Genomic DNA, 18,605 nt, shown 5'->3' on the forward strand with positions numbered 1-18,605 from the left:
ATCTGTGTCACAACCAATTAAACAAGGGACACGACCGATGAAGCCAACAGTGGAAGCGGTCTGACTACAAGAAAAGAACCTTTGACTACCAGTGTGGAGGAAGAAACCTACTGTCATATACTTTATGATTGTAGGTCGTAGGTGTAAAATCTCCTTGTGAAAATCTATTTGCAGACTGCATTAGATATGTGTGTCTATGCAGTAATAAGTCTAGATTGATTGGAACCGTCTGCACTGCATTACTTTATAATGATAATGGAGATCAAGCTATTCTTAGGAGTTTGTTAATTGATTGTCTTGTCATATAGAAAGAAATGTGGAAGCTGTTTTGAAGAAGCAAACACACTGTTATACGGGCGTTAAACACTTCTTCTATCTTTGCACTCCTTATGATGATGTTTGAAGTCTTATCCGACGTGCCAGAAGATCACGCAGATATGTTGGTCCCTCATTAACCCCGTCACAATTAACTGTGTTGGTGCTTCAAGCAGTCCTACATCCATCTGCTGTGATCACAATAGAAAACATGGGCACGACGGCTGTTTACCCCTGAGAAATCTAAGACGTCCTATTTAATATAGTGTTAATGCGAAATGGTTATTGCAGTTAAGACACAGATGTTAAGATTGTGTATTTTGCAGCTCATTACACCTCCATGGTTGGAACTGTTGCTGAAAAAGTAAACCAACTTCTAGTTTTGCATCCAATGCAATTCTCTGGACCTGTCATCAGTGAGGCCTATATTAGTGCACAGTGCCGGGTCTGTTTCAATTTTTCAGGGATAAAGGCAAGGACTCAGCACGCGGTAGTCCAGTGAAGATGAAGCTTTGTTGAGGCCTGTGTGAAATTTCAGATGACACACAGAGAGGCCGAGGCTGCAGGAGGCTGAGAATTCCTCCTCTGGCATAAATCCTCTAGACTCAGAAAGCCTTTTTGCCTCTAAGCTGTAAATTCGCCTCAGTGGACTTGCCATTCAGGAACATGAAAGCTCGTATTTTGAGGTGGATCAATTTTGATTTCATCTTATTAAAGTCACCTAAGGCCAGTGTATAAATTATACTATAAATCATGCATCTATTTATTCATACTGGTGATAGTTGCCTATAAACTCAAAGAACCTGATGTCTGATAAGAAATGTATTCACATGTATTTTCAGAGAAATCCAGCCTAATTAGTGAGCACACACTCTCCTGCAGGATTCAGAGCTGCTTGAGCTTTAGGTATTGTTTACTGTGAGGAAATAAAGAGCCAGCTGAATACAGAACAAATTGAAAGTGTAAAGAAGCTTTCTGCAATCTCCTGAATGCTACAGGGTTGTGCAGAGGTGTGTGTAGAATCCAGTGAGAGGCCACTGTGAATCACCTCGCTGTGAGATATAGTTAATGTTAGCAACGACTATGTGCAGGAAATAACTCTGCAGCAAAATTTAGAGAATGGAAACCAGCAAATATGGGAAAGATTTCATCGATCAAGTAGTGAAATATAATTACTATAAATCAGGACTAGAGCAACACTGCCACGTCTCCCAAAGGAAAAGGCAGCGGTATGTTTTCTGTGTTTGTTTTTCCCTGAGTCCCTATGAATCCTCACACAGCGCTCGTCTGCATTCTTGGTACGTCTCCAGGTCTTTGTACACTGCTTGTTCTCCAGGAAGCACATTCAAAACATCACAGAATAAACAAGTTTGACTTTATCTGCTTCTATTCATGCATGCAAATGCTATTCAAAGTAAAATCCACATAGACTTCTGCTACCTTGCCTCCATTCCCATGTGGCATGTAAATCAAAAGAGCCATGTTGTTTATACTTTTAAAACTATCTATCTATCCAAGTGTAATTATGTCTCCTTCTATAGCATATTTTTATATATATACCTGTGTGTGTGTGTGTGCCACAGTGCGTCTAAGAACAGATAAACATGTGTTTGCTTTCATACATGTATTTGAGCTTCATACAGTGTCCTTATCCTGGTTATCCTCAGTCTTATATAAGCACTGCTCATATAGCTCCAGACCATTTGAACAATCTTGTTTTCAATTGCAACCTAATGGATTGTGTCTCTCTCCCCTCTGTCACCCTTGTAACCGCCATCTGTTTGTCCATATTGTGTGATCCTGCACGTTGGGACCTTGCCACTCCCCACCAGACGTTACTTTCGGCGTCCTGCTCGGTGTGTTTGTGGTTTGCGGCTTGGCCCTGCTGGGCCTTCTCACATTTGTCTCCTGGAAGCTGTGCTGGGTTCCTTGGCGGAACAAGGCCCTGTTCTCCGGCCCGGCAGTCCTCCGCCCGGCCTGCGGCCCAGATCTCTGCCCGCTCCAGCCACCTCTCCTCCTGCCCAGTCCCCAGCAGCCACTGGTCACCATGGCGACAGAGAAGGTGAAAGACCCTGTGGACTCTATGGGTTTTCTGGAGGCAGCAGTGAAGATAAGCCATACATCTCCTGACATCCCCGCTGAGGTGCAGCTCTCCATGAGGGAGCACTTCCTGCGTCGCACACAGCGCATGCAGAGACAAGCCACTGAGCCAGCTTCCTCTACTAGGTTAGTCACAGTTATCTGGAAATGGTAGTGTATAACATTGTGTAGTGTGATTATTCATGCGTAAATAAAGACAGGGACACACACACACATACATGTCTGCATGCACACATAAGCAGAATTTTATGACACGACATAATGTGGTTGAGAAGCTTCATTAATCCAACATTAAAAAATAAGAAAAGTGCAAATTAGAGAGTCCCTCACTTCTACACAGTTTGTTTTCAGACACTAGGGATTAGATAACGTTAATATGATTCTAATGAAGGTTTTACATTTTACTGGAGATGTAGGCAATTTAGTACTTTAGTTAATTATAATAAATAGATGGTGTTGCTCTTGGTCTCACTGGCATCACAGGGCATTATGATGAGGTTAATTATATGTGATGGGCTTTCATGAGAAATAATTAAATATAGCGGAGACATGTAATTGCAGGAACATTATTTGCAGACCATGTATTCTTTCAGCATTTAAATGAGAGAACCTCGGTGTTCCTCCATTATAAATGCAGTCCCCTAAAAGCATATGCATTTGTTCTTGGGCTAAAGTAACAGAATCACATTTAAATTCAAGAGCTGTCATACGTCTCATCTTCAAAACAGCTCTTCAACACAATTCCCAACTGTTCACTTTTCACTGTTTTCTTCAATCCTCTGTGTCCCCTGCAGGCACAATTCATTCAAAAGACACCTTCCCAGGCAGATGCAGGTAGGAAGTCTAGACCTGGGAAATGACTATATGGTGGACAAAGATGAAAAGCCCACGAGCATCGGCCGCATCCAGCCTGAACTCTACCAACAGAAGACCTTGGACTCGGACGATTCTTCAAAGAACGGCAGCAGCAAAAACTGTGGCAGAATTAACTTCTCCCTCAAGTACGACTATGAAAACGAGGCGCTCCTAGTCAACATCCTCAAGGCTGTAGACCTCCCCGCCAAGGACTTATGCGGTACTTCTGACCCTTACGTGAAGGTCTACCTGCTGCCAGACAGAAAGAAGTTCCAGACACGCGTCCACCGGAAGACGCTCAACGCCACGTTCAACGAGAGCTTCCAGTTTCCTGTGCCTTACGACGACCTGGCTGTCAGGAAGCTCCATATGAGCGTCTTTGACTTTGATCGCTTTTCACGACACGATATGATTGGGGAGGTGGAGGTGGACAACCTGTTTGAGTTGTCAGACTTGTCCAGGGAGACGAATATATGGAGGGACATCCAGTATGCCACAAGTGTAAGTAGACTGAAATAGTCTAAATGCAGCATGAACCAGATACCTACTTAGATATTCTTCAAGAACGTTATACACTATTTTATTCCTTATAGCAGATGAAGGCAGGAGCAGTAAGAGTACATCAGTGGTGTCCTTCCCCGGTCAAACATACACTGGATTGCTGCGTAATCGATAGAAAAAGTAGATCAATATACTGTCGACCGCACGAGGCTTTAACCGGCCTGACATCACACCTAACTTCTGACCAATGAGTGATAGTATGGAATGATAACAGACGGCACATCCTACTTCAACGTCTCTTCTTCTCTGGCCGGGTTAATATCCATCAGACGAGAAATCAACCGAACCAAATTAAAAACATGCCACGTCACAAAAGATCAATCACCGGAGTGTGAAAGCGACGTTAAGAGCCGTCTTCGCTTTCTCACCCCACTGAGCACTTCAGCCTGACAGCTCCCCTACTCCAGCTGTTGAACTTGAGCTTCTTCGAGGGTTGTTCAATAATCTCGCCATTATTGCTTAGGAGGCAGGAAAAAAATCGTCTGGCCCTCTCCTTGGCACGCATTCTTTATTGAGCCACCAAATGATTTTATGACAGAATCTCTTGCTCACTTTAAATTCCAACATTGGCAAAATAAAGAATGCACAGATGGTGAGACTGCAGTGGAAACACAGAGGGGAAACATGAAGTTGGATTTTCCATAAATCCTGAGGAAGATAGAGACGCCGTCTTGCTGTGCGGCTTAATGAGTGGAGCCAAGACGGAAAAGAGCAAGCAGCCTCCTTCAGTTCATAGATCAAGGAGAGATATCCATCAATAAGACCAACCTACAAGCATTAGGAAGATAAAGTATTGGAGGTGACCGACGGGCTTATTGATTCACACACTTTCTCAGGCGTTTTCTGTCTTGCTATTTTGGCAATCAGTGGCAATCAGTGGCATTTAAGAAAAGGATAATTTATCAAAGTGACAACTAAGAGCTATTGATTCTCATATAAGAAGTGCATGCATGATAAACAAAAAAGCCAAAATTCCAAAACACTACCAGTACTAAAACTAGTAATGTAATGTAATGTGCCACTTTCAGGCTGGCACCACATCCGTCATCCCTGCTGCGCCCTCACATTATGGCTTTCACACCCTTCAAACGAAATCCCCTACATTTTCAGCCAAAGCTGCAATCAGAGCTGCATGTGTGTGAGACGCATTAAGACTCCGGCGCACAGATGTGTTGGGATTTACCAATCAGCGGACTCATTCAGAGTGATTAGGGGTCTGAGCAACCGCAAAACGGGGGTGAAGCGCTCTCCGTAGAGCAGCTGACGGGACTCTCACCACACTTGAGACAATTGGCTTAGCGGGGTTGTTATTGGACAGCGTCTATTCAAGGGAAAGCTGATATCTGGGGCAGGTGGAGTGGTTGTGCTTGGAGCAATTTTTGTCTAGAAAAGTAAATGTTTCTCGCGTGAGTGATCTTTGGGCTATAATCGTCTCAAACTATCTCTTTCTCAGACAAAAGCGCTCCTCCATTACTTTGGTAATGATGACGACATGGCCATTAGGTCTGGCTAAGCTTTATGCTTAACCAGTGGACTGTAAACTCCTTTCATAAGACTCTCCTGTGTGATCTATTATTGTGCTATTTCTAATTAACTCAAAGCTAAGTTAGGTTTTTGATGAAGTTGTCCATCAGTTATGCAGCCCTAGTACCTGTATGTTCTTCTTCAGATTACAAACTGAGCTTCGATAAGCGTCTGTTGATGTTTCTGAACAAATATGAAAATGAAGGCTTGCTCAATATAAGCACTGATAAAGATTGAATGAATGAGGTGAAAAAAAATTAAGTTTCCTGGACACAGTGGAGATAAATATGACATTTACTGCCAGATATGATTTAATTACTACAGTACAGTGCACTCATTCTCCAACCTGCACTTTGTGTTAAAGCAAATATTATCCTTTGGGCTTTCCAAAAACTCACATTTCGCCCGCACACCCTGCACCGACCTGCTGGCATTTACACTCGCAGCTTGCAGACCAGAATGCAAATGTCAATGTTGCAAGATTATTTTGCATCATGATGGATTGCGCAATAATATATTGAAGGTAATCCCAGCTGTAATTAGCGACTTTACACATATCCACTGTAAACACCTGTGATTACTTGTGGAACAGGCTACCATATGCTGTGGCAGAGAGCTGTGGGTGTTTCTGCTATTTGATTAAGGCTGACTGCACCATTCCATTGTTCATTTCCATCTTTTTTACTTTGCTGAATCTGTGTTTAAGAGGTCTAGTCTATAAACACAATATAGATCAGACCTTGAGAAAGAAGATACTGAAATCTTGCTTTAAGGCGTATGTCAAGTGCATGTGTGTGTGTGTGTGTTTCCACAGGAGAGTGTTGACCTTGGGGAGATCATGTTCTCACTATGCTACCTGCCCACTGCAGGCAGACTCACACTTACTGTCATCAAATGCAGGAACCTGAAGGCCATGGACATCACTGGATACTCAGGTGGCTGTGTGTGTGTGTGTGTGTGTGTGTGTGTGTGTGCGTGTGTGTGTGTGTGTGTGTGTGTGTGTGTGTGTGTGTGTGTGTGTGTGTGTGTTCCAGTGGAGCGCCTCTCTACTGCTGTGTTCTGTTTATTTTACTGGTTATTAATATTCTAAACATGCAATATGAATGCTTTGTCAGCAAATAGTAGCAGGCAGTCTGTTTATTCTAATAGACTGCAGTTCCGCTTCCCATCGTCTGTATTTTAGTAATACTGATATCGCCTGTAAAATGGTGACATTTATTGTGGATTAAATGCCAGAGTTCAGGTGTCATATGGGTTGAATGTGACATTTTGCTATCCTTGTTTTATGACATTTTGCGAAATTTTAATGCGAGTCACAATTTGAATCGGTAGAGTTTTCAGAGGTTTAGCCGTCTGCCATTATTTCAATCTGTGCGTCGTAAACTGTAGCGATGAATTTGTGCCTTCGAGCATATAGGGTTGCAAAGCAAGCACTCTGGTTTGTTTATGGATTTAGGGCAAGCTCACATCTGACTAAAACGCCGGCGTAATGGATCATACGAGGTGCTCAGTCACTGACGGATGAAGATTGAAATCAGCGTTCACAGGAAGCTTTCTCAATCGTGCTATTTAAGCTATCGATGGGCTTCTTTGTTTACAGGACGCTTAGACTCATCTACTTTTATGCACTATACTGTTGCCAAGTCCTACAGGGATGCTTTTCTTGCTTAAGTAGAGACAGAAAGACATTGGGTGGCACTACAGCCTTCACATTTCTGCCACCTTAATGGGAAGCATTAAAGATGTTTTGTCAGATAAGGGAAACATTGCAAAAGCTGTTTTTGAACATCCTCAAAGGCCCAATCTGTATTTTCCCCTGTGATTGATATGGGGAACTTGGAGAGCATTCAGCCAGTATGACAGTTATTTATTAGCAATTTACACCTCTTGTTTTTCTTCCTCTCATCCGATCAGATCCTTACGTCAAAGTGTCGCTCATATGTGACGGGAGACGTTTGAAAAAGAAGAAGACGAGCATAAAGAAGAACACGCTGAATCCTACCTACAACGAGGCCATCATCTTTGACATCCCGCCCGACAGCATGGACCACGTCAATCTGCACATCTCCGTCATGGACTATGATTTGTACGTTAAAGCACATTCTTCAGAAAACAAATGTTGTTTAAGAACAGTGAGTGAAGCCGTGACGACAAGTGGAATCAAGCAGCTGACAGAATGAGGACATGAATTGTAAAAGGGCAGATGTAAAAGGTCAGACGTTGTGTTTTTTTTGTAAATGTAGACTACATAAGGAGACGCTCAGGACTTTCCAGTAAGCCCCATTTTAATTATCTGCTCTTATAATTCAATTGAGACATTTTCTGCGCCTTCATTAGTGAACCAAATTGTAATTTTGTCCTTTTAAAGCCCCTTTAAACTCATCACAGTAAGCTTTAAAAGTATCTCCTTAGTATACATAATGTAAAACAGTTGAATTTGATCCTTAATAGATCAAAGTGTAACCCAACTGGGTGCTTGTATTCCTCAGTCTGCTCTTAGATTAATGAAGAGCTTTTTAATAACTTTTAGTTTATTGTTGCTTTCTGTTCTGTTCTGTTCATCTGTCAAATTAAGAGAAATGTGAGAGGTCAGATCCACAGATTGAACCTCTTAAATGCTTGTTTTGCCCTTAAAAGTTTCTTAAAATGTATCTTTTTGGTTCATTTGAGCACAAAAGGATGTCTGGTGATCATATATTGAATATGATCCCCCAGACACCATTACATTATAATGGAAATAGGCTTTATGTTAGATATCATGCATTATGTCATACACATTTACCCAGATTGGTTGGAATTTGAACAACATTTGAAAAGGAAGTTATTTGCTTCAACAACAATTGGATTCACAAGATAAAAGCAACCGTGGAGCCACAAGTGGGTCCATTCACATTAAAGGGCATTTGTCTGATAACTACTGGGTTTGACATTTGTTTATGTACACTTATAAGTGTTTGGTTGAGGGAGGCTGTGCTGCCATGCTGATAACATTAGATTGAAAGTCCAAACCTGCAGCCCTGGCTCTTTTGTTCCAATTCATTTCTTTATCAAACAGTGTCAGAGGAGGACAAGCTCAGTTTATACTTAGTAAGACCTAATTAAATATAAACCATAAAAGGTCACAGTCTGCATTTTGTAGAGGACCTGTCCACTGATTTCTCCATGTTATCAGTTATTATTCTTCCATGGAAAACTCAAACAATGAGCTCAGCATTCAGATGTGCTCATAATCTTGTGATAATGACACATTCTGTTGTTTGCAATAATAACCATCACCTTTGAAAGAAACGCCATGTTGCTTCCATTTTACCCTCCAGACAGTGTTAATGAGGCAAAGAGCTCTTGGACGTAAACGTTTCCCACCCTTGCTCTGCCGGCCTTGTACTTACTGAGCTGAATCACTTGTGTAGTCACCGGGGTGATCAGCTGCGTTATCCCTCCTCCGTTAATAACAAAATGTCACTCCGCTCTTATTACCTGTACGTGACAGATGGCTCGTCCTGTCACTTCAAGTCAAATGTATTCACAGAGTGCACGTCATGTGTGTGCTTCGTCCACAGGGTCGGTCACAATGAGATCATCGGCGTGATGCGGCTCGGATGCAATGCTGAAGGACTTGGCAGGGACCACTGGAATGAAATGCTGGCATATCCACGCAAACCCATTGCACACTGGCACCCCCTGCTGGAGTCCAAGAAGTCTGAGAAAGAGGTGGGTTTTAGTTCCAATAGTCTCTGTATCTGTCTAATGATCAGGGCTCAGCTGTGATGCTCATTAAAGGAATGTGCTCCTGTTTAATGAAAAGAACAGAAAGCGGTGTGTATACTTTGTGAATCAATAATTTATGTGTGTGTGTGTGTGTGCGTGCGTGTGTGTGTCTTCTGCAGTGGAAAGCAAGGACCGCCAGCTTTGACAGCCAAGGCTCCTGCCCCTCTCCCAGGCCCCCTGCTAGTCCCTGAGCAGAACCACCTGTGACCCGGCAGCCCAGAAGGGGGCTATCACCCTCCGCTTCCTGTCTGTCTGATTGACGAGAAACATAACCTCGCTTCCTCTCTCTCTCTCTCTCTCTCTCTCTCTCTCTTTCTCTCTCTCTCTCTCCCCCTCTCTCTCCCTCCCTCTCTCCCTCTCTCCGCCCTCCCTTTCTTGAATCTCACCCCAGAGCACTCCCGAGAACTGATGTAGGATCAATGTCAGTCAGTTAATTGTGAGAAGTGCAGTCTTGTTGGGTCAACTTGAAGTTTAGGTTCACAGATTTCCACTGATCTTAAACGTGGGTGTTGTGAGGACATCAACGTGCCTGAGAGCGGTCTGGATCTCCACTCTACGGACATTTAATATCAAGCTTAATGCTAAAGGCTGAGACAAATGGACTGTGAGCACGGCGTCCTCAGAGGAGACTTTCCACACACTGCAGATTGAGTTTTGTGCTGTTGAGACTCTTTGATGACAGCTTGGATTCCATGAAAGCGGCCCAGGCCTCTGAGGGGAAGCTGAGGACGGAGAATAAGAGGATCCTAGACAGGGTCTGGAGCGGTTGTCAAACCAGACAGCGCTCAGATACAGAATTCCACAGTGCTGTATTCGCAACAAGTGATACTGAACTGTAGCATTTTTTGGAACCATTAGATGTAAAACCACAGCATCGAGCGTTATTTGTGTGAGTTTTGTGTGATCAGAGGAGCTTAATTTTGAGCCTCCAGCTGAGTTTACTTTCCATTTACTTCCAGTATCATCAATAATTAATCTCCAGCTTAGTGAGCACAGGCTGGATTTTGGCTGAAGAGAAAACATTTGTAACTTTTGCATTTTATGTGTCATCAGAAGGCCGCCAATGAGATAATTACAAAACGTGGTGTGTAACAGATGCGGGGAGTAGAAAACACCCGGCAAAGGCTCATTAAATCAACATAAAAGTGACTAAGGTGATTTGAAACGCGCTGATGAAAACATTATGGCATCATGGTGTTGGACAGTTTACACACCCTCACATCTTTCTCCGTGTTCCCCACAGAGAGTTCGCTGTCACGTCTGTCTGTACGTGTTATTTTCACCACAGAAACTCAGATATGATATAAAAAACATATATCTTTTGATAGTGGTGGTGATTGAGATTAATCTAATGCCCCCCCGCCCCAAGTAATAATGTGGAGACTTCCTTGTTATTCCTTCTGTCACCATTCCCTCTGTTGGTTCTGTGGGATAAGGTGTGTTTGATTTAATCACCCTGATGCCTGATTGGCAACAATATCCCATGTTGTATGTTTTATCATCAATCTACGATTCTTTAATAGATTTCTGTGTTATTTGCTCTCTTTACAAATTGACACACAAGATTACAGCCTGAGCACAACACCGGTGTTATTGTCCGATATTTGATTCTGTAATTGTTCAGGTGAGAGGCAGCGAGGCGTTCATATTCCTAATTAAAACCCCAGCGTCTCCATTTGTTTTATTTACAGAGCAAATATGAAGTAATGGAGGTTCCATATGTCTTTGTGATGACGAAATCCACTTTTTTTTCCTCTCCCACTTTTCAGGTTTGCAGTCATTTGGCTTGTATTTCTCAGTGTTTTGTTGTAATTGGACACAAATCGGTAAATCCAGGCCAGGGAATGATAAGCCATGGAGTTAATGTGATGTGATGTCAGGCAGAAAATTTATTTTGGCGATGGCGAGGACCTTTTTCTTGACTAGTGCCCAGTTTTGATCAAACAGCAGCCAGGTAGAACTTCTGGTCACATCTGCTGGCTTTGCAACGGACAAGAATATCCCCCTCTAACCTGACTCTGGAATAGTAATTGTGCAGCTCGGACGCCCAAGCAGTGAACATGTCATATATCACAAACGTGAATGTCATTGAAAAACTGGGGGTTGGGACATCAAACGTGAGCAGATGCCTTGAGCAGACCCTGCAGGATCTGTTTTAGCCATTTGCTTGTGTATCCCGAGCGAGCTATTTACCACAGTGTGTCTGCGAGAGGAGACAGAGACGACAGCGCGGGGGCTGATGGGTGGACAGGTCAGCATTACGGAACTGTGGCATTTCCCTAATTGACACTGGGTATAAAAAGAATGAATCGGTGTGTAATTGTCCGTGCTTGGCGTAAACCATCACAGCATTAACATCTCTCCGTGAATGTGTGAGTGTTTGAAACTTGAAACTCTAACTCACACAGATTTGGATGGTGAAATCCCTCATTAGACTAGCAGCATTAAGGATAGAATTCTACTACTTACTTCAGTGTCAAATTGAAACACGTGGTTGCATAATGATGTACTTTCTGAAATCCCTTTTCTAAACATGCGTTTTATGATGGTCATTCATTTATTTGCCAGTGTGGTGTGTTTCATAGTAGATAAATCCATTTCCTCTGTTAATGGACTGTTTCAAAAACCTAGCTTTGCCTAACCTTGTAATGTTCCTTGTTATGATCTTGTATCCCTTCCAACTGTTATGGATAGCAGTGAATTTCCAAAATTTTCTATTGAACACTTTGTATTTGTAATAGAAATGTTTGAGAAAATGTCCTGGTGATTGCAGCAACAGTTGTGAGTTCAGACAAGATCTGCGCCAAGTTTACTTTTAGATTCTGGATTGTCATCAAGACTCGAAACATGAGTGACCCAGTGTGAAATAAACGACGCTGAAAGAGCACATTTCTCCCAAAAACGTCTGTTCTTTTGTTGGAGCGGTTTGTTTCTCTTCTATGGTGTTAAATGTATTATTGGTTCTGCTTTTTTTTTTTCTTGGTTCAAAAATCTAACATCTGGCAACACATCATACTATAACAAAACAGGCAGTGGTGCAGCATGCGAAGGAATAAAGGAAGACACATTTGGAAACAGCTACATTCAATGAGGATACAACACTAAGAACATGGCAGAGGGATTTAACAGGCCAGCTGTGTTAGAGCAAAGAGGATAACAGGTTTTTGGTTGTGTTTTTGGTTTATTACACAGATCAGTTTGATGAATAACGGCTCAGAGGCTCCTGCTGGGTGAGGAATATTAAATGAGTATGTAGCAAAGGTAAGTGCACTTACCAAAGCACTGCATTTCAGTACGATTTGGAGGTCCTTAGATCAACAAGTCAAATCCAAGCCAAGACAGGCGAGCCATGTGCCATAAGCCAAGAGTCGTGTTAACAGCTCTGAGTTTCAGAACGGAGAATCACATCTCCAATTTTGGACTTTGTATCATTTCATTCTTGGATTTTTATTGGATGCTGATGATGAAAAACCTTTCATCCCAATTTTATTATCACCACATTAACATGCACTGCAGCTGCCAAAGGAGTGGCTTTTACTTGGAACACTTGAGTGCATTTTACTGCTAATATTTATACACTTTTCTTACAGACTCCTCAAAGCATGACCTTTCCTTGTAATGGAGTATTGCTTTCCCATTATGCTTTTAGTAAAGGATTTGAGTTTGACACTGGTCTGTAGGTTGTGAGGGCAAAGACTTGAAGAGGACTGGCTCGTATACATTTTTCTGCTATACTTTTCCTGTCTTTGCCAGTGAACTAGCACCTGTGTCTTGTTCAAATCAGGAGTTTCCTCTTCATGCTTAGCCTGTAAATGATCTGATAGCCATCGTCCCAGCCATAGAGCTGCTTCTCCTCAGGGTTGTACTTGAGGCTGGCATGGGCTCCGTATCTCCTGGGGAAATAGAGCAGAGGAGCCTCTTCACTGACCAACACGTCGTTGACATCAAACACACATTGAACACGGGAGCGGCTGGCTAGGCGGGTGTTATAAACAACATAGACAGTCCCACAGATGATAAAAGCCGCCTCTGCGTTCTCCCGTGGGCAACTGGTGTCCCACATTTGTTCTATATCCAGAGTGTCAGAGTCCATCTTTGCCAAGTTGATGTTTGGTTCACTGTCACTGGTGGCATACAGAAGCCAGAGACCCTCGTCGTCTGCCACAAGGTCTGCAACCGTTTCTGGGTTGAGGCTGTAAACAGGAGCGTGGCTTTCCACAGGGAAGATGGTGATGTCCGTCACAGAACCACCCAGCAGGTCGAATTTGACCACCTGCATGTCTGTGTCATCCTCATGGTTTATATAGTACAGATAGCCGTTATAAACAGCACTGCCGGGCCCTGACCACACAGAAGGGAGCCTTATCTGTCTGCTGCTGCTCACTCCAGGAGACGTGGAGAAGTCCAGCACGGAGGTGAATTGGTACACTCTGTCTCCCGCTGTCCCATTAAAGACATAGACTTTGGATGACCTGGGGTCTTTGGTCCACATGCCCTTTGGACTGCCCACGCGCTTCAGGATCTTCACTGATTTGATGCTGGAGATGATGTCCACACAGTCTGCAGAGGGGAAATCACACAGGGTCACAAAACATCTGTGGTTGCAGTGATAACGATGGAAAAGCACACAGTGATGGTGTTAGTCTGCAGTGTTTTACTTTCACTGACAACGTTTTCTAGGCCACATAAATGGTGATTATATAGATGTGATCATTATTACTGTAATAAAATAAACATCAAGGACAGACTGTCTATGAGCTATGAATACTGTGTATCAACACACTGACCAAGACCAATAATAATTTTTTTATGTGTTACGATGTATAACACTTTATCAGATATTCAGTATATATATCAACATATATACAGATCTATACATTATACTGTACATGGCTACATATACATCAGATAATCAATAAGTCTACCTCTCCCAAGTATAGGCTGAAATGTGTTTGTATTAGATTTCTATATGGAATAAGTATAAGTATATATATATTATATATAGTTCTACAGAGAATCTATTTCAAATAGGCTGAACAGGTTTAAAGGGTAATGCAATTCTTTAAAGATTGACCCGCTTTCCTCAAATCCGGTCCAAGTTTCATATACATGCTCCAGTAAACGTTCCATTGCCCGTCTGAAATGTGTTTTTGCACCGACATGTTTAAAATCCATCCAGCAGCCTGCAGCAGTCTGTATCTGACTTTCCATATTAAGCCAAACACAAACCAGTCAGGGGGAAATTGGACACAATGACCCGTGTAAGTGAGGGTATATGTGTGGAGTACACAGATAAGATGAGCACATCTCCTGTAAGAGAAGTACTGACATACACCAGACTTTGGCTCTAATGCATCTACAAAGGACGGCTCCTGATGTGTCCTGAAGCAAAATTAGCACTAGGCAAAAAAATAAAATGCATTGGGTTCCTGCAGTGCGGCAAAGTACATTTTCAGTCACTTTCCAGAAACTCACAAAGCGTCAGTGTGTGCAGAGAGAGCTCGAGCTTGGAGAGCAACACTGCTGACCTCCAGGCAGCTTCCTGTCCCTTCCAATGAATAGAAAGCTCTGTATTGTGCAAAAGATCTAAAAGACAGAAATCTCCCTCAGGTTTTACAATGATTATACCTAAAAACTCACTTTGGGTCTGAAAATGTATAATTTTACCACCGAAAATGCGATTGTTGATTCAGTTAAGGAGTCGTATCCCTTCTTCGTGTGCGGCAGCAAGCCTGAGTATCAGATCATAAAGACAAATACTGCACTCAATCGGTGCAATGAGAGAGAAGCTCTGCTGGAACAGATGAGTTGCATCGAGGCCACAATCCTCCTGGAAAACCTGACTGCTGCCCATTGGCTCGAAATGACTTGTAACAAGACTGTGTTTGTGTCCCGGTAGCATCGGTTTTCCACGACAGCAACACTTAAGGTAAAGCTCCCCCAGTTTGATGCTAAATTCAACTGCAGCAGTGAATCATGCAGAGAATATTGGGCCTGGCTCTGTCAGGAATGAAAATGAAAGTAACAGATCACATATTTAAGATTGCCTCTGACTTTACGAAGGAAATATATTTTTAATGTACTTCAAATACATGAATATACTTTAAAATATTCATATCTACTTCAATGGCATCCTGCAAGCTAGATTTGTATTTTTAATTTGTTGTATGTTTACTTTTACTTAGTGATTTTAGTTAGACTTAAGTACGTCTCCCAGTTTATTACCAGAGACTGAGTGAACTTTCTCCCAGTCCTCTTCCTCCTCCTCCTCCTCTCTCCTCTCCTCCACACTCCAGGCTCCCTGCTCCAACACTTTATCTGCCTTTCTCACGCAGGCCCGCGGGGACGTCTGGGTCTCCACGTAGTCCATCTCCCGCTCCACATGCTCCACTCGAGCTGCAGCTCCTTCCAGGTCTTTGTGTATCACTTTGTGGTCTTTCCTGATCCCATCCATGGTCTCGGCAGTTAACTTGCTGAAATCCTGCAGCTCTGTGTGATAGCGATGGGATTGTACATGCCACATCTCCATCCGGTCCTGAAAGACACGAACAACAGCAGCAGGGAGCAGAGAGAAGACTGCAGTGCTGGGAATCATCAAACAATACAACCAGGAAGATCACAGAGTTGTCTTTGCCTTCTTCAAGTTTTATAACTGCGAGGAATATTGTCAATTTAGCTGCAGTTTCAGTTTGATAAAAGCATTATCTCCACCACCAGTGACTGACAGTGAGAGTGACAGGTGATTTATTCAGAGTTAGAAGTAATAACTGCTGTCTCCTCCTCTGTTTCCCTGTCTCTCTGCCTGCTGCGGGCCTGTGGTCGAATGGAAATGAGAAGTCCAATGAAAACCCTCTGATGAAGTGCTATGTTCACATCAATACGCAAGTTTAGGCGCAGGCTGGAATTGATACTGGAGGGAAGCAACGGGAGATCAAACTGGGGATGAGTGAGCTGCAAATGTGATGAATTCATTTCCGCAGTTTCAGAGAGTTTCATTTCAGTCAAAATGGTAAAGAAGTTAAATCATGTTATGAGTTTAATGTATTCCAAATACATTTTTAAACATTAAAAGAAACATTTCAGACATTTAATTCCCTTATATTTTATTTTGCACACAACTCAAACAAGCAAACGTTGCATGTTTCATTCCAACATAAATGTGTCGTCATCTCATCTCTCCATTATCTTAAATGAAAGAACACGGCACTCAGTAATTTCCTTCCTCCCACAGGCAATGCGTTGAAATGCATTTTGATTCTACCTGTAGAAATGATCTTTAAATTATGCTGTTATGATGTTTGATGGCATTGCCCATGACCCAAAGCTTCGTCTTGTGTGCATTATTGTTGAATTGTTGCTTTAAGCGCAGGGGGAAATTATAATGTTGCTGGATTGAGATCCAATGTTGCATGAGAAGGAGCGCTCAGCCTGCATGCTTTAACTCATATTTTGCCCCTACAAGTTTGATGGACTAAACAGAGATTGCATTAATTGGACTTTGTATTTAAGATAATAATTCCAGATAGAAATGATGGAAACCTTCCAGTCACGATCCCTTACACAGTATTAGAGAGATAAGTGGCACCTTTTCATGAATGGAAACAAGTTCAGTAAATCCTTTATCATTGAATAGAGAATCTCCTCTTACCTCAATAGCCAGCAGTCTGTTCTCCAGATAATCCATCAGGCCCTGGTAATAGTACTGAGCTGAGGTGAGAGTCCAAGCAGTGGAAACGAGGAGGACTACAGCCGGTTTCATTGTGGGGCTGATGAAGAGGAGAGCTGAGTTTCTTTGTCTGTCAAGCTTTCAGATGATTCCTCAGGTGTCTGTCCTTGCTGCTGTACTTGTATAGAGCACACCTTGTAGACTGACACAGTGAAGACGTTAGCAGGACAGAGAGAGTGAGAGGCCTCTCTGAGAGTGTCCAATTCTTTGACCGCTCTCACTTTGCTGGAATGTTTTCACAAACTCTCAGGGAGGAGCCTTGAGCCTCTTACTCCTCTCTGTCCTCAAAAAGTCAATGTGCTCCGCTCATTCTGTGTGCGTGTGCAGCAACATGCGTGTTTGTTGCATCTGTCCTACACACAATGTCAAACACACAGGCAGGAAATTCTTCTTCAGTGATAGGACGCAGCTTTTTAGGCCCAATCGCTTCTAATTCATAATTAACCTGAAATGAGTTTGCTCAGAGACAATGCAATATCATCTTGGCAATCATAAGCAATCATATATTTTAATCATATTCAGCTGAATTTATAACATTTCTGCTGTGAATCACATTACTGCAGCATGTCTAACAATGTCCACAATATATGATAAAATGATCTGTAAGACTAGATGGGCACTCATTAGAGCACATACCTCTGCCAAGGCCAAACAAACCAAGACAAACTCTATCTTACTGAAATTATATACAGATTTAACGAGAGAGTGGACTATAATAGCAAAAGTTAATCAATTAAAATGTACAATAAACAAGCTGTCTAACCATACTCAACATCTTCTCAGTGTACAAGATTTAGTGAAGGTGTTTGGATGATTTTGTTGCCTCTACAGATGGAATTCTTGGCCCCCTGACAAAACCTCACTTGCCCCCACTTAAAATAGCTCTGATCACACTGAAAATAACTGTAATCATATTGAAAACATCTGACTGCGCCGTGTCTGTGGAAGGTAGAGGAGTTTGATTCCTGGCTCCTGCTCGGGAGCATTTAGAACTGCTGCTGATGTGCTGGCACCTTGTGAATCAGTGTATGAGTGTGTGTTTGAATAGGTGAGTGGGAGGTACATGTGAAGAAGCACAATATACTGTAAGTACAGTCCAGTTATGATCACACCAAGTAAAGCTTATCACACTGAAAACAGCGTTGATCTGAAATGCAGGATGTGGAAAATAGCTCTGATCTTATGGAAAACAGCTCTAATGAAAATAGGTTTGATCAACCAAAACAGAGCCTATAACACTGAAAACATTGATCCTATTCATATAATTATCACTATGTTAATTGTCAATTAAATCTTGTGTTCTTATGTGGGAGCAGTTGTGGAAGCAGGACTGGGATGCAGCAGGTATGGGGGAGGAGGAGGAGGAGGAGGAGGAGGAAGAGGAGGACAGAGTCTTTTTTCATTCTCTCTATTATTCCGCCCACTCCTCAACCTTGCAGTCTGCATCATTAAAACATTAAAAGAAAGTAGCTTAAACGTTCCAGAACAGCTGTTGTCTTTTTTTTCTTTTTTCTTTTTACATAAAAGAAACATATTCTTTGGAGAATTAGCTTCATTAACTTGGACGTTTCTGTCTGTACTGGTCACAGTTAATCAGTCTTGTTGTGTAAGAGAATACAGCTCCACTCCCACACTGACAGCTAGAATTAGTCAATAACACTTCACTGATAGTTGCATTGCTCTCACGGGTGGGAGCAGAACACTGTACGTATCCCCCTCATGTTCACTGAGTGTGGCTTTGATTACACTCACACTG

At 42.4% G+C, this 18,605-nt stretch overlaps 2 protein-coding genes across 2 annotated transcripts; one reads left to right on the plus strand and one right to left on the minus strand.

Moving 5' to 3' along the window:
- Nucleotides 1-2,131: 2,131 nt before the first annotated feature.
- syt6a (synaptotagmin VIa) lies at nucleotides 2,132-11,384 on the plus strand (the record flags this gene model as incomplete). Its single annotated transcript, XM_076166195.1, has 6 exons — nucleotides 2,132-2,541; nucleotides 3,210-3,771; nucleotides 6,170-6,290; nucleotides 7,270-7,441; nucleotides 8,916-9,066; nucleotides 9,243-11,384. Coding segments are annotated over 6 exons (1,488 nt in total), but the record flags the coding sequence as incomplete, so codon positions are not given.
- A 901-nt stretch (nucleotides 11,385-12,285) lies between these two features.
- Nucleotides 12,286-17,039, minus strand: olfml3a (olfactomedin-like 3a). The gene is made up of 3 exons (XM_076166905.1): nucleotides 16,772-17,039; nucleotides 15,349-15,658; nucleotides 12,286-13,683 (listed from the first exon to the last, which is right to left on the minus strand). Exons 1-3 carry the CDS (start codon nucleotides 16,880-16,882, stop codon nucleotides 12,899-12,901), a joined length of 1,206 nt encoding a protein of 401 aa, XP_076023020.1. The 5' UTR covers nucleotides 16,883-17,039; the 3' UTR covers nucleotides 12,286-12,898.
- Nucleotides 17,040-18,605: the final 1,566 nt, after the last annotated feature.

This window comes from Genypterus blacodes, unplaced genomic scaffold, assembly GCF_046128005.1.
Source record: "Genypterus blacodes isolate CSIRO-AG114 ecotype Tasmania unplaced genomic scaffold, CSIRO-AGI_Gbla_v1 ptg000156l_1, whole genome shotgun sequence".
NCBI lineage: Eukaryota > Metazoa > Chordata > Actinopteri > Ophidiiformes > Ophidiidae > Genypterus > Genypterus blacodes.

Coding starts and splice junctions, on each gene's coding strand:
- olfml3a (XM_076166905.1), bottom strand. CDS start 16,882: ATGAAACCGGCTGTAGTCCTCCTCGTTTCCACTGCTTGGACTCTCACC. Junction 15,659..16,771: donor ACAGACTGCTGGCTATTGAG/GTAAGAGGAGAT, acceptor CGTGTCTTTCAG/GACCGGATGGAGATGTGGCA. Junction 13,684..15,348: donor GAAAGTTCACTCAGTCTCTG/GTAATAAACTGG, acceptor TCCCCTCTGCAG/ACTGTGTGGACATCATCTCC.